At 55.1% G+C, this 24,025-nt stretch overlaps 1 protein-coding gene across 9 annotated transcripts in view; it reads left to right on the plus strand.

The window, feature by feature from the left end:
• Positions 1-341: 341 nt before the first annotated feature.
• Positions 342-24,025, plus strand: part of ACSF3 (acyl-CoA synthetase family member 3) — a 63,228-nt gene continuing 39,544 nt past the window's right edge. For 2 of the 9 annotated variants that reach the window (XR_010124276.1, XR_010124277.1), the window contains exons 1-5: positions 389-520; positions 8,085-8,789; positions 10,102-10,257; positions 19,654-19,808; positions 21,935-22,083. Coding sequence is in view for 6 of the 9 variants with exons in the window: in XM_054453120.2 (XP_054309095.2) it covers positions 1,227-1,229; positions 8,085-8,789; positions 10,102-10,257; positions 19,654-19,808; positions 21,935-22,083 (1,168 nt within the window). In the remaining 3 variants the exon portion in view is untranslated. Of the gene's footprint in view, positions 521-628; positions 1,230-5,224; positions 5,399-8,084; positions 8,790-10,101; positions 10,258-19,653; positions 19,809-21,934; positions 22,084-24,025 lie in introns of those variants that run through there. The other 7 variants (XM_054453122.2, XM_054453121.2, XM_054453126.2 and 4 more) reach the window with 7 other exon arrangements.

Here is a 24,025-nt window from a genome sequence, read left to right on the forward strand (position 1 = left end):
ACAGAGCGAGACTCCATTTCAAAATAATACGAAGAAGAAGAAGTAACAACAACAACAATAATAATAATAAAATCACCCAGGAGCTCAGCGTGCAGACCCCCAGCCGCAAAGCCCAGGGAGCCCCTTTTGGGAGGACGGGGCGAGGCCCAGCCATCCGCGTTGGGAGCGGTCCCGCGCGCCGTTCTGATCCGGGCAGCCCTGGGCTAGCGGAGACCACGGCGCCTGCCTCGGCCACGGCTCACGAGACGCCCGCGGCCCCGACCCGGCCACGACGGGACAGGCGGGACAGGGGAACACGCGCGCCCGGAACCCGCCGCCACGGCGCCGCGCCGGGGGGACGCGCTTGGGCGACGGACGCGCCGCGCCGGGCAAGCTGTTGGCGCCGGAAGCGGTTCCGGCCCGACTCACGACCCCGCGGGACCCGGCCGGAACCCGGCCCGACCCCGGCGCGCGCGCGGCGGAGGACGAGGAAGAGTTGTGGCGAGGCAGATCCTGCCCCGCGGCCGCGATCGTCTCGTAGGTGCGGGCGGCGGGGCCCACGGGACCGCGGCGGGGTCGGCCGGGCGCAGAGCTCTCGGGGGCGCGGGCTCCGGCGCCCGCCCCTGGGCCGCAGCTGGGCTTGAGCCGTGGCCCGTGGCGCGGTCGCTTCCCCGCGAGCCACCTGGGGCCGGGCGTCGGCCTTCCCGGGCCGCCGAGCCTCTCGTGTCCGGTGGGGAGCGGGGCCCCCGCGCGGGGTGCGGGGGAGAAGCTGTGCGGACGCCGGGCCCGGTGAGACCGTCGAGCCGGCGGGGTCCGTGTTCAGGCATCCTGAGTGAATCGTGTTTGGTTGTGTTTGGAATAAATTCACTTCCATTTCTCATTGGGCCTCAGAAGTCGCCCTTGAAGTACTCCCGGTTTTAGTTGTTTGCTGCGTGCACCTTGCTGGGCGCGTGGGGCACAGGTTCACAGCCGGCCTAGCTCCTGAGGGCAGGTAGATCTATGAGCAAACAATGGCGACGTGCGGCCGTGGAGTATTTGGAAGGCACTGCAGGCAGCCCATTCCCTGGAGAGAGGGAGGGTTTAAAGGGGTGAGGCCCGGTGCAGTCAGGAGTTGATGTTGCCGTCCTGAGCCTAAATTCCACCAGGCAGGGCCAGGTGCAGTGGCTCATGCCTGTAATCCCAGCGCTTTGGGCAGCAGAGGCAGGAGGATCACTTGTGGCCAGGAGTTCAAGACCAGCCCGGGCAACATGGTGAGACCCCTGTCTCTACAAAAAATGTAAAAATTAGCTGGGTGTGGTGGCGTACACCTGCAGTTCCAGCTACACAGGAGGCTGAGGCACGAGGATCTCTTGAGCCCAGGAATCGGAGGCTGCAGTGAGCCATGACGGCCCCATTGCACTCCAGCCTGGGCGGCAGAGCAAGACGCTGTCTCAATAAATAATAAAACTGAAAAAGAAGAGGTGATATTTGAACTGGGCTTGGAAGAATGATTAGGAATTTGCCAGAAAGGGAACACGTTTAGAGATAGGAACACAAATTGTGTCTGGGGCATAGTTGTTGCTTTCCCAGCCTGGGAGGACAGACATTCGTGTTAGGGCCCAAGGCTGAGACCTTGTTGAGGAGGGGGTTCACATGGTGGACCCAGGAGCACAGGTGTTACTACCGGTGGACCCTGGGGACCCTGGGAGCTTCATAGCGTGAAGCCCGGCTCAGGCTGGTGTTCTCTCCGCAGGTGTTGGGGGACATAAGATGAGGCTTCCCTTGCTCTTGCTCCTTTGGCTCTGAACCATCTCCTCAAGGCAGACAGAAATGGTGGATTAAACTGTGGGCTTGGGATAGTTGTGTCACCTTTCCAGATGACATTTGTAAAATAGTATTTTTCTTCCTAAAATGGATATGGGTTTCAAGTGTATTTTTCCCTTTTGGTTTTTTTTATTTGAATGTACTGCTCATGAATGCAATGTGAATGTCTGTTACTTAAAAATGTAATTTTGAAAACAACTCCCCAAACCACAGGCGTGAGGCTGAAACGCATCCTGCCCCGCAGGCTGAGCACAGCCCTCCTCTGCCCCACACCCTCATCAGGGCAGCCGACAGGAGGAAGTGCTGGCATCCACTTCAAACACAAGGTCTGGGGGGGCGGGGGGGTCAGGTGTGGTGGTGAACAGGTCAGGTGTCATTTTATTCATGTTGAAACCAGCCCTTCATTTGAATGCCAGTGTCATTCTCATCTAGTAATTTTTGTTGCGAAGCTCCACGGGGAGCACCCTGCTGAGCACGGTGCGGCCATTTGTCTTCTGCCTGGCCTGTGCCAGGCCATTCATACATTCTCACGTGAAGCCTGTGAGGCAGGTCTTGTTACTGTGCCATCTTAGCGGTGGGAAGTGAAGGGCTAGGCCAGTGAGGAAATGAGGACAAAGGCAGTGGCCATTCAAGTCGAAGCCTGTGGTGACTCTAAACTCTGCCGTTAATCAACACTCTGGTTAAGACGGAAAAGATGCATCCCGCTGGCGCTGCATGTGTGTTCCCAAGAAGCCCCAGTGCCTTAGTGGTCTGACCTCAGAACCTGATAGCTAGAACACCGAGAGGTCCTGCCTCCCTCCCCAAGGGCTGGAGAGCCACTGCGTTCAGTGGTTCAGTGGGTCCAGCACGCCTTCGCCAAGGAGGCTGTCCTGGCTCAGGCACCTTTCTCAGCTTCTGCTGACTAGAGTCCTTGCCCAGCCACGTGGTGACGCCGCTGACCTCGGGTTATCAGGGTGCTGCGTAGCAGGGGTGTGAAGGTGGCTGATGAGGGTGGAAGCCCCTGACTGAACTGCATTTGTCTGGTGGGCAGTGTCCCCCCACACTGTGCTCCTGGTGGTGATGGGGAGCCCCATGGTAGAAGGGGTCCCAGTGGTTGAAAGGTGGGGTTCTCTCTGAGGGAGCTGGGGTGCCTCTGGACCGGGAGGTGTGCAGGAAGACCACGCACAGCCATCTGCCCTGAGTAGACTGTCTGCTTGTTCGAGGCAGGGCTCTGGTCCGATGACCGTGAGGATTCGACCTCTGTGCTGAAAAGAACTGATGACTGGGTGCTTCGTGGTCTCAAGCCTGAGGGACTTAAAAGCTGGTTTGATGGGGCTGGTTCCGTTTTCCACATGCTTGGTGGGAGAATAAATCAGCACCTCGTTGGAGGGGACTTTGTCAGCCTTTCTCAAAATTAAAGATGACCCAGCAATGTCACTTCCCGGCATCTGTGCCCGAGACACCCTGAGTGAACACAGCCGTAGGTGCCAGGACTGCCCCCTTCCCTCGGCCGACGCTGGCTGGGCCAGCCCTTCTCACCCTCCATAGGAAGCCTCCCCACCAGGCCCCCCTCCGTCCCTCCTGCCCGTGGCCTCTCCTCATAGCACGTGGGCTCTCTGGGAGCTAGAACCATCTCACACGGGGCCAGTCACGTCTGTCACCTCCCAGGGATTGGTGGCAGGAGTGCCCACCCACAGGCAGCGCTCTGGATTCCGCCCAGGAGAACAGCAGTTTCTTCTCAGCCTGACGTTGAGTTTGCCCAGCCCAGCTGTGCACGTCAGCATCACCAGCTCTGCTGAGCTCTGGGTTTTGTGGGGAATCCACTCTTACTCTTCTGGGGCTTCGCCCTGCGGGGTGACCCAGGAATTTGTAGAAATGCCGAAAGGGGGGCTGTGCTCTGGTAGTGTGTGCTGTTTGTGCTCAGCATGTGGTTAGCATGTGCTCAGCGTGTGGTTAGCATGTGCTCAGCGTGTGGTTAGCATGTGCTCAGCGTGTGGTTAGCATGTGCTCAGCGTGTGGTTAGCATGTGCTCAGCGTGTGGTTAGCATGTGCTCAGCGTGTGGTTAGCATGTGCACAGCGTGTGGTTAGCATGTGCACAGTACGAGCTTGAACTCGCTTTGTCAGAACTCGGTTCTTTGTGGTCTGCAGAAACCTTTTCTGAGCAGCAGCTTTAGTTAGAGGAAAGCCGTCATCCCCCTTTTATGTGCTTCTGTCATATTGAGAAACAGCTACACACAGTGACAGGCACCTTCTACATTGAGTGAGTGTCGCCGGCCGCCCTAATGCTCCACTCTTTAGCACCCCAGAAAGCACTGTCCCCTGCTCCGCGCACCCCAGACACTCCCTGTGGCTCTCAGCAGTGGAAGTCTGGCCTCGGGGCCGTAACCCAGAGCACCCAGTGCCCAGTTGGTTTTCTGTGTGTGGATTCTCCTGGTTTCTGTGCCCTCACACCTGTAAAGCAGTGCAGGATTGGTCGGAAGTGAGGAAGGAAGCGTGGTGGGGCCACCCTGGTTTGCTGCTTTCTGAAGCTGGCACAGCCCACGTGCCGATCTCGTGTCTTGTGTCTGGTCAAGCCCAGTTGTTTTGTTGCCATTCTCTGGGTTTCTGTATGGTAGCAGAGTCCAGGTGTGTGGGCAGACCAGCCACGGCCCTACCTTTGAACAGCTGTGGAGGGCAGAACATGGGTGCCTCGTGTCAGGAGATGATGTGGCCTGCAGGGCTGACCGTTTGGTAGGATTCAGAGAAGACTCACACAGGACGTCCAAGCAGCCCACGGAGCTGTGCCGAGGTTCAGGGCCCTGCGTGGCTCGTTTTCCTCCTGCCTGGGCCAGAGGCAGGAGATCCCTCTGCTGGCTGGGACAGGGGACTTCATTAAGAGCCCCAGGCTACCTGGGAGGCGGAGCTTGCAGTGAGCCGAGATCGCGCCACTGCACTCCAGCCTCCGTCTCAAAAAAAAACAAAAGAGCCCCAGGCTAGCGGGGAAACCAGACACCCAAATCAAACAAGCAAAAACCAAGGCCAGTAGTTGAGGGTCTTAAGCACAAAACATACTTTGGCTCTGACAATTTTCATTGTCATGAAGTTTGTTTTGTTAGATAACTATGAAGTGTTGTGATGGTTTCAAACTAAGAGCAGAAAACAAAACTGTTTAGTACAAACCACAGACAATAACACAGTAGCTTTCCCCTCGCAAGTTAGTGAGAGATGTGCTGGAGAGAGAGAACCTGCTGAACGTGGGCACAGATCCCACAGAGGGGGCGTGGTGTGCGGGAGGAGACTCGACAGGGTCATGGGGTCACTGCTGCCCGTTGTCGGGAGATAAGGCTCACAGCTTTATTTTATAATGTTGTCTTTAGCTTGTAAATGAACATGCTTCCCTTCCTCCATTGAGTGTTGAGTGTTGTGCCTGTGGGAAGCGTTAGACACACAGCCTGGGACCTCAGCACAGATGCCCATTGACAGGTGTCCTCACCGGCCTTCCGGGTTCCAGCGCCAGGCCTGGTGCCTGCCCCAGGAGGATGAGCATTTGCAGTGCCTTCACCTTAGCGTGCCCCTCCACCTGCTGAAGCAGCTGTGCCTGCTGCTCTTGTGAACTGCGAACTTCCCCTTACCTCCTCTCTCTGGCTCGGGAGCTGGGTGAGTTTGAACTTGGCCTCCTTCGCTTTTCTGTGTGTGAACAAGTGGTTGCCTTGTTTGTTTACTGAACAGAGTGTGGTTGAGGCAAAATGCTGAGACGAAACCTAACCTAATATGTATTAGATGATGTAGCATCATTGTCAAAATAATACTCTTTCAAAGTCCCTGAAAACCAAACGGACAACCTGACTACGCTTTGGCCACAGGCCTGGGACACTGTCAGACCGAGGGCCACTGAGTGCCCAGTGGCAGCAGAGCCCAGAGGGTGCTTCCCCCAGGAAGGGAGGCAGACCAGCCTGTTCTTACTTCAGAGGCTGAAGTAGGAACAGCGCAGTGCCTGAAGGAGCTGTAAAGCTGGGGGCTTGAAACCAGAGCAAGCGACTGTTGTTTACTCCAGCAGGCCGCTTCAGCGCTGGGAAGGAAACATGGTCGGTTCTGCTGGTCGTAAAGAGCCTGAGAAAGCAGATTTTCCCGTGCCCTCGTGAGTCGAGCAAAGCTTCGATTATAAAGGGCCAGGGATGCAGGAGCCTCATGGAAAGTGCCACCCCTTCTCGCTCTGGAATGCGGGGCTGTGCCCCTGGCCTGTGTCCGCATCCTGGGGCGGTGTCCCGTGGCCTGTATCCGCATCCTGGGGCGGTGTCCCGTGGCCTGTGTCCGCATCCTGGCGCGGTGTCCCGTGGCCTGTGTCCGCATCCTGGTGTGGTGTCCCGTGGCCTGTGTCCGCATCCTGGCGCGGTGTCCCGTGGCCTGTGTCCGCATCCTGGCGCGGTGTCCCGTGGCCTGTGTCCGCATCCTGGCGCGGTGTCCCGTGGCCTGTGTCCGCATCCTGGTGTGGTGTCCCGTGGCCTGTGTCCGCATCCTGGTGTGGTGTCCCGTGGCCTGTGTCCACATCCTGGCGCGGTGTCCTGTGGGCAGTGTCCGCATCCTGGCGCGGTGTCCCGTGGCCTGTGTCCGCATCCTGGTGTGGTGTCCCGTGGCCTGTGTCCACATCCTGGCGCGGTGTCCCGTGGGCGGTGTCCCATGGCCTGTGTCCGCATCCTGGCGCAGTGTCCCGTGGGCGGTGTCCCGTGGCCTGTGTCCGCATCCTGGCGCGGTGTCCCATGGGCGGTGTCCCGTGGCCTGTGTCCGCATCCTGGCGCAGTGTCCTGTGGGCGGTGTCCCATGGGCGGTGTCCGCATCCTGGCGCAGTGTCCCGTGGGCGGTGTCCTCTGGCCGCAGAATGCATGTTGCAGAACTGGACCAGCCCTCACGCGTCAGGAGCGTTGGGCCCACAGGCGGAGGCACCCTGGCTTGTTCTCAGTCTCCTTTCTCTGAATGAAGAATTCCAGCGGACGGCGGGCCCGCGCAGGCCCTCCCAGGGAGCCCTCGCTTCCTGCTGATTTATTTGCTATTTAGTAGTTAAGTTTTTTGGGGGAAAGGAGAGAATTATAGTTCAACCTAAAACATGTTTTCTAGCCCGTGAATTGCCTGATTTAAAGCTTGGCTTGGCTGGGAGCAGTAGCTCACACCTGTAATTTCAACACTTTGGGAGGCCGAGGTGAGTGGATCACCGGAGGTCAGGAATTGGAGACCAGTCTGGTCAACATGGTGAACCCCTTGTCTCCACTAACAATACAAAAATTAGCCAGGCGTGGTGGTGCGCACCTGTACTCCCAGTTATTCAGGAGGCTGGGAGGCAGGAGGATCACTTGAATCCAGGAGGCGAAGGTTGCAGTGAGCCCAGATCACGCTCTTGTACTCCAGCCGGGGTGACAGACCAAGACTGCGTCTTAGATAGGTAGATAGATAGACAGAGTGTGTGAGACTCCATCTCAGATAGATAGTAAAGAGAGAGAGAGAAAAGAAAAAAAGGTGAGAGAGAGGAGAGAGAGAAAGAAAAGAAAAGAAGGAAAAAAGCATGGCTTACACCTGCCATAACCCCAGGACTTTGGACCAGCCTGGGCAACACAGTGAGACCTTGTCTCTACCAAAAAAAAAAAAAAAGCTGGGTGTGGTGTCACATGCCTGTGGGCTCAGCTACTCGGGAGGCATGAGCCCAGGAAGTCGAGGCTGCAGTGAGCCATGATTGCATCACTACACTCCAGCCTGGGCGACACAGCAAGACCCCATCTCAAAAAAAATGAACCTTGGCACCTCACCACATTTCCACTGCGCACCTGTGTGGGAAGGTCTGAGAGAGGCACCGCCGTGTCTGCCCCGGGGGCGGGGTCTCCAGGCCATGCCTGTTGTGAGCAGGGGCTGTGTCTGCCCCGGGGGCGGGGTCTCCAGGCCATGTATGTTGTGAGCAGGGGCCGTGCTGAGCCCTTCTCTTCACTTCCCCCTCTCACAGGTGGTTTTCCAGGCTCAGGATTCTAAAACCCATTATTCGGATGTACCTTAAGTATGTTGAATTTTATATGCTTCTCCTTGGTTTTACCTAGTTTATTTCATTGTTTAGAATTTTGTGTGATTTGGGAATCCTTAAACTCATGAAGTGAAATAGAAAGCTGAGATACTGGGCGCGTACGGAACGTTCCAGCAGTGTGGGTGAGGAAGGCTGGACACGGCCTGTCTGGTGCGCTGCCTCATGACTGAAGGTGCAGCAGGCGTACCTGGCTGGGTACTGGGGAGGTGTTTTAAATCCTGTCTTGGCCATGTTCGGATGGGACAGTTGGGCACTCACGTCCTGTGCCTTGCCTTTCTCCAGGTTGGCCCCAGGAGGCTCCTGGGAACGCCTGTCAGTGCGATGCCGTCCCATGTGATGCTCACCTTCCGGCGCCTGGGCTGTGCCTTGGCCTCCTGCCGGCTGGCTCCTGCGAGACACAGAGGAAGTGGTCTTCTGCACACAGCCCCGGTGGCCCGCTCGGACAGGAGTGCCCCGGTGTTCACCCGTGCCCTGGCCTTTGGGGACAGAATCGCCCTGGTTGACCAGCACGGCCGCCACACGTACAGGGAGCTTTATTCCCGCAGCCTTCGCCTGTCCCAGGAGATCTGCAGGCTCTGCGGGTGTGTCGGCGGGGACCTCCGGGAGGAGAGGGTCTCCTTCCTGTGTGCTAACGACGTCTCCTACGTCGTGGCCCAGTGGGCCTCGTGGATGAGCGGCGGCGTGGCAGTCCCCCTCTACAGGAAGCACCCCGCGGCCCAGCTGGAGTATGTCATCTGCGACTCCCAGAGCTCTGTGGTCCTTGCCAGCCAGGAGTACCTGGAGCTCCTGAGCCCGGTGGTCAGGAAGCTGGGGGTCCCGCTGCTGCCGCTCACACCAGCCATCTACACTGGAGCAGTAGAGGAACCGGCAGAGGTCCCGGTCCCAGAGCAGGGGTGGAGGGACAAGGGTGCCATGATCATCTACACCAGTGGGACCACGGGGAGGCCCAAGGGCGTGCTGAGCACGCACCAAAACATCAGGGCTGTGGTGAGTGCCGCCCTGCGCCGGGATGGCTTCGGTTACGGCACAGCACTCTGGGTGGGCTCCAGGCGAGAAGCACATCTTTTCATTCGCTTTTCTGTGGAGTCGTTCACGGTGGTCACCATCCTGCAGACCCGTGTGAGATACACGGACGCAGGCCCGCAGGGTGTGGCCACTGGCCTCACTGGCCTCACTGGCCACGCAGGACGGCTCCGGGAGCGGCCGAGCACAAAGGCTCAGGCAGGGGCGAAGCCTTCAGGTGTAGAGGGATTGAGGGGCCGCGGAGTGACCCCGCCAGGACTGTGCGGCATGAGGTCAGAAGGGACCACTCACTGCCTGTGATGCTGCTTTTCAGAGGCCAGCCATGTGTTAGGATGCATGGCCAGGACCCCACGTACACCCGCGTCTTACTCGTTTTTTGTGTGTCCTGTGACCTCAGTCACATCTTCCCAGAACTCTCCAATCACATCACTTACCTGTCATTTGTATAGTGTCATAACGTCTCCTATGCAGTTGAAGCAATAAAGTAAAAATGAAAACCAAAAGCCGTGAAGGGGAAGGCAGGAAGTGGACCCCACGGAGTTGTGGGCTGACGAGGCACCATGAGCACGCAGCAGGCTGGGCCCTGGGTGGCCTGCGCTGTCACTGCTGGAAGCGGCGTGCCTGTCGGGAGGGACGGGCTCCGGACTCCTCTGTGAGGGGAGTGACACTCACATGTGCTTCTCCCTGGAGCCTGTGCAGGCAGCAGGCAGTGTCCTCCGTGAGATTGGACAGAGGATTCAGTGGGCCATGCCTTACACTGCTTCTCAGTAAGAACTGAGGATGTGCCCTGGAGCCTGGCCTGGGTTCTGTCCCAGCTGAGCAGGTGACAATAATTCACGAATCGGCAGAGCTTTGTGTGGGCAGTGCTGTCAGCTGAGCCAGTGGTTGGGCTGGGAGTTGATTCCAGCCTGAATGGCGCTGGGTCCCTGAGTCCCAGGCTTGGGCAGGGGTGGAGCTGGGGATGGCGATGCTGGGGTGGAGCTCTGTCAGCCTGGTGTCTGCAGAGCCACTCCCTCACCTTCTAAATTCCCTAAAGCCCCTGGCTGTGTGTGGCGCTGTCCTCTGTCCCCAGGGTGAGTGAGTGACCCAGCAGATCTGCTGTGGTTTTGTCGTCATCTTGAGAGGCTGCTAGAGGGAGGCAACAAAGAGCCAGCCTTCTCCTTCCCCTTCCTCAGCTGGGAGGCCCAGAGCTCCTGTCCTTGAGCCCCAGGCCTGTGTGTGCTCATGCGGGCCACAGTCTTGCTCCTGCTCTCAGCTGTGCTCTTGTCCCCTGCAGGTGACCGGTCTGGTCCACAAGTGGGCATGGACCAAAGACGACGTGATCCTCCACGTGCTCCCGCTGCACCACGTCCATGGTGTGGTCAACGCGCTGCTCTGTCCTCTCTGGGTGGGAGCCACCTGTGTGATGATGCCTGAGTTCAGCGCTCAGCAGGTGAGTCGGTGTCAGAGCTCTCGGCCGCGCCCTCAGACTAGGCGCCTTTCGCTGGTTGGGGTCACAGCTCTTGGCCGCACCGTCAGACCAGGCACCTTTCCCTGGTGTGCAGTCGCCCCTATCCACAGGGGACGCGCCGATGCCGAGACCCTGGGTAGCATGGAACCCTGTACCTACGATGCTTTTTGCTATACATACGTACCTATGATAAAGCTTAATTTATAAGTTAGGCACAGTAAGAGGTTAACAATAACAAAACAGTTACAACCATGTACTGTAATCAAGTTATGTGAAAGTGCTCTCTCTCTCTTCAAAATACCTTCCAGTAATGTGCTCGTCTGTTGTGAGACTGCAGTGGGCCACGCGTCACTGAAACCGTAAATAGTGAGATTGGCTGCGCGGAGGCGACTGTACAGGCCCTGCTGCCTGCGAGCTCCTGCAGCTGCAGCGAATGCTCACGCGCTTGGTTTAAAATAATGCGAGTTTGTTCTTACACACTTGGAGGCCAGGATTCTGAGACGAGTCTTGCGGAGCTGATGCTGGGTGTGGTGGGGCTGCTCCGTCAGGAGGCTCTAGAGCAAAGTCCGTTCCTGCCTCTTGCAGCTCTAGAGGCCACCTGTGCCCTTGGCTCCAGCTGCTTCACGTCCAGCTCTGCTTCTGCAGGCACACGGCCTTCTTCTCTCTGTAGTCAGGGCTCCCTCGGCTTCCCTTTGTACAGCCTACGCGGATATTCCAAGATAATCTCCCATCTTGAGGTCCTTCGCTTCACCCACCTGCGGTTCCCACCACCGCGAGAGGTGACACATTCAGGGTGCAGGGTCCAGGGTGCAGGGCGTGACCCCTTGACCTATGATGTGGCCAGTGTGGCAGCCCTCGGTTACTCCATAGTACTGGCCCAGCTGGAGAGCTGCTTACTGCAGAGGGTTACTCCAGAGTACTGGCCCAGCTGGAGGGCTGCTGTGGAGTCTCTGTCTCCCCTCTCTGCATGGCTTCCTCTGTGGCATCTCCCTTGGAGCAGGCAGGGAGGGAAGGATGCGGTGCTGGCCACAGAGCGCTGGGGTGGGAGCAGGCATCGCCGAGCTGCTGCGCGCAGCCTTGCCTGTGCAGGGCTGTCTCCAGGGCAGATCAGGGATGCTGCTTTGGAGGGAAAGGACCTGGGCTCGAGGCGGGACCCTGTGCACAGTGTCGGGCCTCGCCTGTCAGTTGGGGATGGCAGTGGCTTTTAGGAGTTGCTGTGGCCCTGTGTGCTGACTGCAGGCGAGAGCCACTCACCAGGCTGCAGAGGGCATGAGGGGCAGGCCTTGAGCCCACAGGAAGGATGAGGTGTGCGTATGTCACAGGTGTGGTGAAGCAGAGCCCTCTGGTGAGGCCGTAGACACGTATGTCACAGGTGTGACGGAGCGGAGCCCTCCGGTGAGGCCATGGACGTTTACCAACCTCTGCCCGTATAATGAATATGCCTTTTATTCACAGGAAAAAAAGTTTAAAAAGTGAATGTAGGGAAAAGCCCTTAGGATTTGGATCGTATCTTGATCATTCTCAGCACAGAAGAGCCCGTCTCTGAGGCCAGATGCCTGGGACTGGGCTCCTGGTCTGTGCGGGGTTGTTCTGCGGGGCAGACATCCTGGCCAGCAGAGGCACAGCCCTAAAGCCTAGAGCATGGCAGCCACCAGTGGCCAGCCCCACACTCACCGCTCTTGCCAGGACTCTTCCTGTCTGAAGTCTTTCTGGCCCCATCGAAGGCTGTGTGGAGCTCTGAGGCCTCTGACCGGGAGCTCAGGACCCAAACCCTAGTCAGGTGTGAATTTCTCCAGGAAGGGGTCCCTGCAAGCAGTCAGCCCCGCCCACCTCCCCTCTGCTTCTGCTGCAGCTGAGAGGCCCCGCCCACCTCCCCTCTGCTTCTGCTGCAGCTGAGAGGCCCGTCCTCTTCACCGCGGGGTGTCCGACCCCACATGGTGGCTGGAGGTGGAGAGAAGGCAGCTCATCTGGCCTTCCACCTCTCTGACCTTCAGTCTCATCCCCGGAAAATAAGGGCGGAGCCTGGCTCACAGTGGGCACAAACTTGGAAAAGAGAAGGGGATCTTCTCTCGCCTCCACTGGAGGGAAGGTCTCACAAGAGAAGCCAGTATGTAGAACAGCTTTCTAAGAGCAAGTGAGCCTGTTTCTTCACAGATGATAACATTGGGCTTTAGAGAAAGACCTCTTTAAAATCTAGCAGTTACTACCGTGCCAAAGAGAGGTGGCTGCCAGCACACTTGTGTCATTAGCCGTCAGCTCCCTCCACTGCTCTTCAGGACGCCTGTAGCCACAGAGCCTCCCTGAGGGCCCTGTCGCCAGGGTCACCCCCTGAAGAGCCTCCCTGAGGGCCCCGTCTCCCTGACACATTCCACATTCTTGTTGGCTACAGTCCTTATTTTTCACGGACATCTCAGCACTGACCCCAGCTGCGACACAGTGGTCTGTTAAGATGGCAGACACTGCAGCTGCCTCATCTGCATGGTCCATCCCAGAGACATCTGCCTGGCGCTCTGCCCCAGGCCTTCCTGGCTCCCCTGGTAGGGATCTGGCTCAGTGACCCGACCCTCCTTGTGGCTGTCTCTGGGGTGCGCCCTGCATGGACACAGCTGTCCTTGGTGAACGTCTGTTGAGTCAAAGTGGTTTTGCTGCAGTGAGTTCCCCGTGAGTGCACTGTGTGGGTGGTGCAGCACCTGGTGTGTAGGGACCTTCAATGTCGATGCCTTTGCTGTGTCTTTGGGGGCTCCTCTGACGGGGCTGCTCCCTCCTCTCCGCCTTGAGCCCCTCCTTTCCTTTGGCTGTCACCTCTGTCCAGGGTGTCGGTTTCTGTGCCTGTGACTGGGCCCCCTCAACCTGCCCCACCTCGGCCCCTGCTCCTTGGCAGCCTGGCCCTGAACCTCTGTGGGAGGCTGCCCGGGCGCTGACGGTGGCTGGTCTGCCATGGTCACTTGGGCAGAGGCAGCAATGGCCATTGTTGTGGACCGTACCAGGGCGAGATGCAGCTGGCAGGGGCAGAGGCAGAACATCTCCCAGGGAGCTGAGGGCAGGTTGGTTCCATCCTCCTGAGTAAAGAGTGTGTTACCCTCAGGGCGAGAGGCAGGTGGTTGCGGGTGCTGGCGCAGGCCAGCTGTCAAGGACCTGGGCTTTCTCGTCTTGCTTCTTCTCCAGCACTGCATGAATGACACCACCTGGCCCTTTCCAGTGCCCACAGGCACACGGCTTGGGAGCTGCTGCTGCGGCGTCTCTGCCCAGGGGCATCTGCCATGGGGGTCCCTGCCTTGGGGTCTGTGTCCCAAGGGCGTCTGCCCAGGGATTTCTGCTCCGAGAGTGTCTGCCCTGGGGTCTCTGCCTGGGGGTCTGCTGTCATCTTCCAGACACTGCAGACTGGCTCATTAACGGACACGGGAAAGTCTCAGACCTTCAACAGACACAGGAAAGCCTCAGACCTTCCACAGACACAGGAAAACCTCAGACCTTTAACCAACATGGGAAAGCCTCAGACCTTCACCGTTTTTGACACTTACTTGGGATTTTTCTCTAAACTATGCTGTGAAAACTTAATTTTTTTTTTTTTTTTTTTGAGATGGAGTCTTGCACTGTCACCCAGGCTGGAGTGCAATGGCACGATCTCGGCTCACTGCAACCTCTGCCTCCTGGGTTCAAGCGATTCTCCTGCCTCAGCCTCCCGAGTAGCTGGGATTATAGGCACCTGCCACCACAGCCAGCTAATTTTTTGTATTTTTAGTAGAGACAGGGTTTCACTATGTTGGCCAGGCTGGTCTAGAACTCCGGACCTCATGATCCACCTGCCTCAGCCTCCCAAAGTGCTGGGATTACAGACGTAAGCCACTATGCCCGGCCGAAAACTTAATATTTAAACAAATTTGATGCTGTGGCTACAAAAGATTGCAACTCTTTTCCATAAACTCCAAGTTTCAGGGTTTTCCAACTTTAGGAATTTCTATGTGTAAAATCCAGCTGTCAGCGTTATTGAACATTGGGGTTTTGTCTAAGATTGTGTTGAAGAATGTGTAGGATACAAGTGTGGGGTGACCAGACACCTGCGGTGGTGCTGAACGATCTTAGACGCGGTGTCTTCGCACAGAGGGCTGTGGGTGTCAGTGCCTGCAGGTGACAGATGGGGTTGGGGGACAGGAGGAGGACGCCGGAAGATGGATGTGCAGCCACAGCCTCTGGAGATCAAAGTCGCTGCTGACGAGACAGCCAGAGGCTCAGATCAGTCACTCGTCTCCGACAGCGCTGCCGTGGCCGACTTCTTCAGGATCGCAGCATGGACTCAGGAGGGCTGCCACCTGGCGGGGTCTGTGCTGTGGCAGCTCAGGTTAGAGCAACAGGCCTGTTCCTGCTGCCTCAGAAGCACTTGCTAGTTAAATGTTATGGCGTCCTTCAGGGGACCTCCAGGTCTTACAGGTCTTGGAAGTGTGGCAATGCATTGGGATGTGCTAGAGGAAGGAGGTCACGCTCGGCTCTCAGTGCCCTTCTTTAGGGCAGCAGCTGCCCTCTGAAGATTTGGATGAATTCCAAGAAAGACCGTCCTTCGTGTCTTTTACCTCCGCGCCTGCTCCCTGCCCCTCAGCCTTGTCCCGTTGCGTGCATGCTCTCCCCGCCTCAGCACCATCCTGCTACACGCGTGCTCTCCCCGCCTCAGCACCATCCTGCTACACGCGTGCTCTCCCCGCCTCAGCACCATCCTGCTACACGCGTGCTCCGTTTTCCGTGCCCCAGTGTCACGTTTGTGTTTCTGGTTCACTGTGCTGTTTGACGGTTGATCCGTGTGTTGCATCAAACGCAGTTTGTTCTTTTTACGTTGCTGTGTTGTATTTCCTGGCGTGCAGAAGTCACAGTGCGCTTATCCATTCTGCTCTTGAAAGACTTGGGATTGTTTTCAGTTTGTGGCTATTAGAAGTCACGGTTGCTGTGAACATTCTCACACAGATGTCCCTGTGGACATTTCTCTTGGATCCACACCTCCCGGTGCTGGCTTACGGGCTACACATGTGTTTCATTTGAGTGGAAACTGCGGAAGAGTTCTCAAACGTGGCTGCATGTTTCATATGCCCCCAGCCCCATTCTGCTGGTACCAATTTACTGTATTAGTCCGTGTGCACACTGCTGATAAAGACATACCCAAGACGGGGAAGAAAAAGTGGTTTAATTGGACTCACAGTTGCACATGGCTGGGGAGGCCTCAGAATCATGGTGGGAGGCAAAAAGCACTTCTTACGTGGCGGCGGCAAGAGAAAATGAGGAAGAAGCAAAAGCGGAAACCCTTGATAAACCCATCAGATCTCGTGAGACTTATTCACTATCATGAGAATAGCACAGGAAAGACCGGCCCCCATAATTCAATTACCTCCCCCTGGGTACCTCCCACAACATGTGGGAATTCTGGGAGATACAGTTCAAGTTGAGATTTGGGTGGGAACACCATCAAACCATATCAGGAGTCCTTAACATTTGTTAAGTTACCCATACATCTCCTCTTCCGGTGCCTTCATTTGTCCCTACAGAGGTTCTCCAGGAAGCACCGTGCTTCCCCCTAACTCATTTCCCTTCAGCCTGGAGAACTTCTTTTCCATAGTTCTTGTAGTGCAGCTTTGCTGACAACAAATCCCTCCATTTTGTTTCACTGAAAATGTTTTTATTGCACCTTCCCTTTTCAAAAACAGCTCTATCGAGATACAGTTCACACACCGCAAAATTCACTATTGTAAATTATGAATTATGTAGCCATTACCTCAAACGAGTGTCCATTTCCCCCCATTCCCAGCTCCTGGCAACCACGAATCTGCTTTCTGCCTCTAGACTTTCCTTGTTTGAGATGGCAGCGTGTGCAAATGGGGTGTGTCACACTCAGTCTTTTATTCCAGCTCCTTTCACTTGCAGGTTGGTTCTGAGTTTCATCCATGTTCTACTGTGTGTATTAATAGCTTGTTCCTGAATAGTACTTCATCGTATGGATATACCGCATTTTCCTCATCCATTCACCTGGACATACCACATTTTCCTCATCCATTCACCATCTGATGGGCATTTGGACTGTTTCAGTTTGGGGCTATTATGAATAATGCTGCTATGAACATTTACGTATAAATCTCTGTAGACATACTTTCATTGATCTTACATAGACACAGAGGGATAGAATTGATGGGTTGTGTGGTGACGTTCTGTTTAATGCTTTAAGAAACTGGCAAACTGGCCGGGTACGGTGGCTCACATCTGAAATCCTAGCACTTTGGGAGGCCGAGGCAGGTGGATCACTTGAGGTCAGGAGTTTGAGACCAGCCTGACCAACATGGTGAAACTCTGTCTATACTAAAAATACAAAATTAGCCGGGCACCGTGGTTCACACCTGTAATCCCAGGTACTCGGTAGGCTGAGGTAGCAGAATCGCTTGAACCCAGGGGCGGCGATTGCAGTGAGCCAAGATCACACCACTGCACTCCAGCCTGGGCAACAGAGCAAGACTCTGTCTCAAAAAAAAAAAAAAAAAAAGAAAGAAAGAAAAGAAACTGGCAAACTGTTTTTCCAAAATGGCTGTGTTGCTGTATGTTCTCCAGCAGCATATGAGAGTTTTCATTTCTTTACGTCCTGCCAATACTTGTCACTGGCTTCAGTTTGCATTTCCCTAATGACTACTGATGTTAAGCTTTTTTTTTTTTTTTTTTGAGATGGAGTCTCGCTCTGTCACTCAGGCTGGAGTGGAGTGGCTCAGTCTCAGCTCACTGCAATCTCCGCCTCCTGGGTTCAAGCGCTTCTCCTGCCTCAGCCATCTCAGCAGCTGGGATTACAGGCGCACAGCTCCAGGCCCAGATAATTTCTTGTATTTTTATAGAGACGGGGTTTCACCATGTTGGCCAGGCTGGTCTTGAACTCCTGAGCTCAAGTAATCTGCCTGCCTCAGCCTCCCAAAATGCTGTGATTATAGGCGTGAGCCACCGCACCTGGCCAGATGCTGAGCATTTTTTGTTTATTTTTACTTTTTTCCTTTTAAATTATTTTTGTAGAGACAGAGCCTCCCTATGTTGCCCAGGCTGGCCTCACACTCCTGAGCTCAAGGGATCCTCCCGCCTCAGCCTCCCAAAGTGCCGGGATTACAGGCGTGAGCACTGCACCCAGTGCTGTTTTTTATGTTCTTGTTTGCATACATATGTAATCTTTGGTGAACTGTCTAATGAAATCTTTTGACCATTTTTAAATTGGGCTATTTGTCTTCTTATTGAGTTGTAAGAGTTCTCTGTGTATTCTGGATACAAGTCTCTTTTCAGATGTATGGTTTGCAAATATCTCCAACTGCAGCTTGTCTTTTTATTTTCTTAATGTGTCTTTTGAAGCACACATTTTGATGAAATTCATTTTATAAAAAAATTTTTAAAATAAATTCATGTTATCAATTTTTAAACTTTATAGATTGTGCTTTTGGTATCTCATCTGAGAAGTCTTTGCCAAACCACAGGTCATGTCATGAAGATACTCCCTTTTGTTTTTTCTTAGACGTTTTCTAGTTTTAGCTCATACATGGAGGTTTCTGACCCACTTTGGGTTAATTTTGCATATGGTGTGAGGTAGGGTCTAGGAGTCACCTTCTGCATGGAGATATTCAGTGTATCAGTGCCATTTGTGAGAAAGATTATCCTTTTGTCCTTTCCCCTATCGGGGACTTGGCTTCTTTGCCAAGAATCACTTGACCAGATATCTATGCATTGGTTTATTTTTGGACTCTCAACTGTGTTCTGTGGGTCTCTTGTCTAATCTTACACAGCATCACACTGTGTTCATTACTTCTGGTTTACGTCAGTTTTGGAGTTGGGAACTGTGTGTTCTCACCTTTAGTCTGCCTTTTGAAATTTATTTTGGATCTTCTGGGTCCTTTGCCTTTTTGTGTAAAACGTAGGATAAGTGTATCAATTTCTGCAAAATAAAGCTTGCTGGAATTTTGGGAAGATTGCTTTGAAGCTGGAGCTCAGTGTGGGAAGAACTGCCATCTTCACAACGTGGAGTGTTCCCGTCTGCGAGCCTGGCCTCTCTCCACCTGCTTATCTGTTCCCCCTCCCTCCCTCGATGGCAGTGTTGTGGGTGCTGCTCCGAGGTGCTGCCGTCTCCCGCACTCTGGTCGCCTGTGTCTTTGCTTTCCCGTCTGCGGGTCAGCCTAGATCACGCCCATTGACTGTGTCTGACTTTTTTCCTCTTTTCTGCTGTGTCTTGTTTGTTATTAGGTCTATTGAATGAATTCATTTCAGATCTTGTGTTTTTCAGTTTTATGATTTTTTGCAGTTCCACTTCTTTTTGCAATTCTCCATTTTCCCCACGTTGTTCATCTTTTCTTCTAAATTCCTTAATCTGCTTATTGCAGTTATTTGAAGGGCTTGTCTGGCGATTCTGACGTTTGAATTTCCTGAGATTTCTTCCCTTCAATTAGGGGTCACATCTTTGTGTCCTTACATGCTTTGTAACTTTGAAGGGTTCCAGTCTTTGTCTTTGAAAGAATGATATTATTTCTTCCCCGGAGATTCCTGCCTTTCTCTGCCAGGCAGCTGCGGTGAGGCACTCGTCACTGCAGTCCAGTGAGATGAGACGGGCTGGGGCTGGACTGTGGCATCGGCATCCATCGACCCCAGTTTCAACGCCGTGTGGGCGAGGAGATATGTCCTGTGTGTCCTGGGCCTCCCTTAGGTGCTGACCCCACAGCACGAGGCGTGCCCTCCGCCCTCCGCCACAGCGTCCGGGGCTCCGCGTGGAACACTGCGGGTGGAGAGGGCCACGGAAGGAGGGCGGCTCCCCAGCTCTTCCTGAAGCTTCATGGGCGACGCGAGAAACCGCTAATGAGTGAGGAACTTAAAACATATTTATATGTAAGCAAGAAATGTTTATTATGGAGTAAAATATAAAATTCACTGACTCTTTTAAATAAAAGACTTCACCCGTTCACTGGTCCCTGCACGCCGGGGAAGCGTGCTGACTTCAGGTGTGCGGGCAGCCGGGCCGCCTGCCAGCGTCCCCGAGGTGTACATCCTCTGTGCAGCTGGGAGAGCCTAACCACTCACGCCTCTCCACGCCGCAGATCCCGAAGCCCTTTTCCAGCGCTTCTCACGGTTGCTCGTCCCCTCACAGGCCAGACGCCGCTGTCCCGCGCAGCATGGCTTCCGTGGGAAGGGATCAGAGTCTGATGCACCCCTTTTAGACGGGAGGCGCTGCAGACTCTTAAATGTGAACCATGAGAACGTGGTGCCTGGAGCCAGGAGCCTCCCCGCGGGCCCCGGTGCCTGCTCGTCCTCCCAACCGAGCGCTCCCTTTCCTCCGCCGCGGATCCCGGTGCCTGCTCGCCCATCTTTCTACCAAGTGTTTCCTTTCCTTCGTAGGTTTGGGAAAAGTTCTTAAGTTCTGAAACGCCGCGGATCAATGTCTTTATGGCAGTGCCCACAATATACACCAAGCTGATGGAGTACTACGACAGGCATTTTACCCAGCCACACGCCCAGGATTTCTTGCGTGCAGTTTGTGAAGAAAAAATTAGGTAAGTGAAAAGAGCCCACTTCCCCTTCAGAAAGTCTTAGAGATCAACAGATACGACTTATTTCTAATAAACCACTCGTACTAAGTTCTGGGAAGCAGTGCTTTCCATTTCCTTTCAATGTTCCCTCTCTCTCTACCCGTCTCTTTCTCTACCTCTCTACCTGTCTCTGTCTCTCTCTCTACCCGTCTGTGTGTATATCTATAATCTCTTCCACATCGATAGCTGCCTGGATTCTGTATCGCTCTCTCTGTCACTCTCTGTCTCTCTGTCTCTCTCTGTCTCTATCTCTCCATCTCTCCATCTATCTGTCTTCTCTGTCTTGTCAGACTCTCCATCTGTCTTTGTCTTCTCTCTCTCTCTCCATCGCTCTTCATCTATCTCTCCGTCTTTCTGTCTTTTTTCTCTATCTCTCCTTTCTGTCCATCTGTCTCTATCTCTCCATCTCTCTTTGTCTCCGTCTGTCTGTCTGCTCTCTCTCCTGTCCGTCTCTCTCTCTGTCATGGAGTCTGAAGGACAAGGGTGAGGACAGTGAGCTGACCCGCTTGCTCCTGCTTCGTCTGCCCACATGTCCCAGGGCGCCTGCCTCTACTATGCAGTTTCCCTGCCTTCGTGGGCAGCCCTGTGACGCCTCCTGCCTGGGGCACGTTCTCCTGCTTTTCCTCTCAGCCCTGCTCCTCCCCTCCCAGCTCCCTGGGTAAACCCCTCCCTCCCAGGACGAGCTGCTCTTTTGGGCCACTCGGATGTGTTTGCTCTGCACTCTCCCATGAACCTGCAGGCGTGGGAACGTTTCTTTTCCCTCGTGGCTGTTGAAGTGTGGTTCGCTAACTGGAAACGCGCACATGTGGCTCAGTGAGTCTTCACACGCATCACAGGCCCGCACCTCCAGCAGAGTCGTGGGTGGGGTATTTTTTCTTTTTGCGAGAGGGAGGGGTGGTGTGGCCGGTGCACTGCAGGAACTGAAGGCTCGACTGTCATCCAGTTTCCAGTGGGATGTGTGTGTGTCTGTGGCTGCCGTGCACTTCTCCCAGTCCCCAGGAAGTGCACAGGGAAGTGGCATCTTCATTCCTGGAGAGAATTCTGGGTTGTCCAAGGCACATGTCTAAACCCGCTTCGCTCTCTTTGCCGTTCCTTTGCCCCTTTTCTGTGAGGCCACTGGAGCCCATGGTTTTGCTGCTGCTACTGCTGGGATACCCTGGGGTTGGGCAGGCCCCGAGCTGAGCAGGATGAGCAGAATGTTTTACCAAATCTAAGGAACCGAGGGCAAGAACGAGGTCAGTGAAGGAGAGGATCAGGTGATTTCCAGGGTGACAGAGGCAATGAGACCTCGGCCATCTGGATCTCCCAGCGGGGGTCCTGTCAGTGGTGCCTCCTTGTAAAGCAGGGGCAGCAGTTGGGACCACTCTGCTCAAACCGCAAACAAAAGCGCCTTCCCTACTGCCCGTGAGGCTGCGGGAAATGCTGTGTGAGAGCACGGGGACTCAGGGTTCTCAGGGCCCGTGTTCTCCTGCCAAGCCTGAGCCGAGCCTGTGAGCCAAAATGGCTCCAGTTCTGCGGGCTGTTCTGAGCCCCTTGGGTGTGCCCGGCCCCACCCGTTGGGTGCCGCAGCCATTCATCCGTGTCCACATTCTGCTGCAGAGCCTGCAAGCTGAGCCGGCCCTAGTCCCAGATGTGCCTGGCCGCAGCCTGCAGCGCCGTGGCTATTCACCGGTGATCAGCTCCGTGGTCGGCAGCTGCATGGTCACTGCTGTTCTTGAGCGTGGTTGTGAACAGCGCAGGAAGTTTGCAGGGGACACCATGGACCCTAAGCACATTGTTTACCCTTATTAGCTGTTGGACCTGCTTCCTTCTAAAATACACCCAACAAATCATTTTCAAAAAACAAAGTTATGCCGTAGCACAGACTGCAGTGTTGGTCCCAGGTGTCACACAGTGGTACTGTACCCACGGCCTGGGGCTCCTGCACTCATGAAGGAGCTGCCACTGTTGCAAGCGAGGGCTGCGTCCTGAGGGGCTAAACCTGCCGCCTTTGCACACGAGAGCCATGTCCTGAGGGGCTAAACCTGCTGCCTTTGCACGCGAGGGTCACGTCCGGAGGGGCTAAACCTGCCTTTGGTTGTGCCGCGTAGGCTCATGGTCTCAGGCTCAGCCGCCTTGCCCCTCCCAGTGCTGGAGAAGTGGAAGAACATCACAGGCCACACCCTGCTGGAGCGGTATGGCATGACCGAGATCGGCATGGCTCTGTCCGGGCCCCTGACCACCGCCGCGCGCCTGCCAGGTACGAGCACTTCCCACAGCTGTGTTCCTCTTCCACTGTGTCCTGAGCCCCCCAAGGTGGGCCAGTCTCGAACCACCCACATTTGGACTGAAGGGCGGCACGGAGGATGCTCCCCCGTGGGACAGGCCACTAGAGCACTGAGGATGCACTTCGACCTGTCCCCTCTGGGCAGATCAGCCTTCTCCCAAGTCTCAGTCGGGGTGGATGGGGGAGGTGTCTGTGCCGGCCCCTGGCTGGATGACTGGGGAGACAATGGGAAGAACAGCAATGCCTGGAATGCAGGCGTCAGTGCACGTCTCAGAGGAAGGCCGGAGGCCATGCTGTTGCCTCCAGACCACGTCAGCAGTGGTGGGAGCCTCCATCTGTCTGGAGTCCGGGTGCCACACAGCACCAGCAGCAGTGCCAGGAGAGGGGGGTGTGGTGAGCAGGGGGGGATGAGTCAAGCACCTGTCTTCCTTCTCTAGATGTGGGCTGCTGACACCGGCCCTCTCATCCAGCCTTCCCTAACACATGGCATTCTGACTGGCATCTGACCCCACCCTTCCAGCCCTGGGTCCTCCTCGAGGACTTCTGGGAACAGAGCCCATAGCTGGGGACCGCCCTGCTTCTTTCTGTGCAGCCCTTTCAGTCTGTCCAGAGTAGAAGAGAGATCTCAGTGCAGACTTAAAGTGAGACCATCCCACATATCTGTCTGTGCAGCTGCTTACCTGCAGACACAGTAAAAATTCTCCCCTCTGGCGTGCAACTCTGTGTGTCTTAAGAAACATCATCACAGTCAAAATAGAGAAGGGTTCCTCGTCTCAGAAACTCCCTTCCTAGTGCTCAGCACCTCCTCCACCCCCGAGGCCCGGCCCCTTGTTCCTGTTTCTCTTGTGGTTTTGCTTCCTCTGGGAGGTCACGTGGCTGAATCCTGCAGGACGTGGCCTCCAAGCCTGTCTGCTTCCGCCCGGCTTCCGCCCGCAGTCAACTGCCTGTGCTGTGCGCGTCAGCTCGCGCCTTTCCCTGCTGAGTGGCATCCGTGGTGTGGATGCACCACTGCTTGTGACCCTGTTTTAAGCAATGACACGTAAGATGTTATCAACATTTGTGTACAGATTTCTGTGCCAATGTGGGTTTTTATTTCACTTGGGCAGACACCTAGGAGAGAGATTGCTGTGTTGTCTGAAGCTGCTGAGCTGTCTCCAGAGCGGCTGCACCATCCCCTTCCCCCTGCAATGGGCGGGAGGTCACGAGCACCTGCTGCTCCAATGGGCGGTGGTGGTGTCTTGTTGAGTTCATGATTCTCTCATGATAGGTGGCGCTGAGCACTTCTTCCTGTTTGTGTCATTCCATTTTCAACTGGGGCATTTGTTTTCTTAAGTTTTGAGAGCTTTTTAAAATTCTGGACGCAAGTGTCAGCTGTGTGATTTTAAATATCATCTCCCAGCTTGTGGCTTGTCTTCCCATTCACCTAACAGCGTCTTTAAAATCAGGAGTTTTAGATTTTGGCCCAGTTTATCAATTTGTTTTATGAATTGTCTGATGTCATATCTAATAAATTCTTGCATAGCCCAAAGTCACAGAGAATAGTTTCAGCTCTTACATTTGGGACCATGATCCATTTTGAGTTAATTTTCGTACATAGCGCAAGATATGGACCACAGTTCTTTTGTAGTATATGAATGTCTAGCTGTCTAGCTTTTTAGCACTGCTCGTTGAAAAGACTCCCTTCTCCATCGAACAGCCCTTTGGATCTTTGTTGAAAGTCCGTTGACTCCTGGGGGGTCGGCTCCTGGGCTTTGCTCTGTCCCGTTGCTTTCTGTGTGCCGTTTGGCTCATTCCATGCCTGCTTGGTTCCTGGGACTCTAGGGTAAGTGTGGACATGGGGGTCCAGGCCCAGGCAGGGACCAGCTGGTGCCAGGCAACAATACGGTGCTGGGGCCTGCAGGGTGAGTGTGAGGGC

This window comes from Pongo pygmaeus, chromosome 18, assembly GCF_028885625.2.
Source record: "Pongo pygmaeus isolate AG05252 chromosome 18, NHGRI_mPonPyg2-v2.0_pri, whole genome shotgun sequence".
Taxonomy (NCBI): domain Eukaryota; kingdom Metazoa; phylum Chordata; class Mammalia; order Primates; family Hominidae; genus Pongo; species Pongo pygmaeus.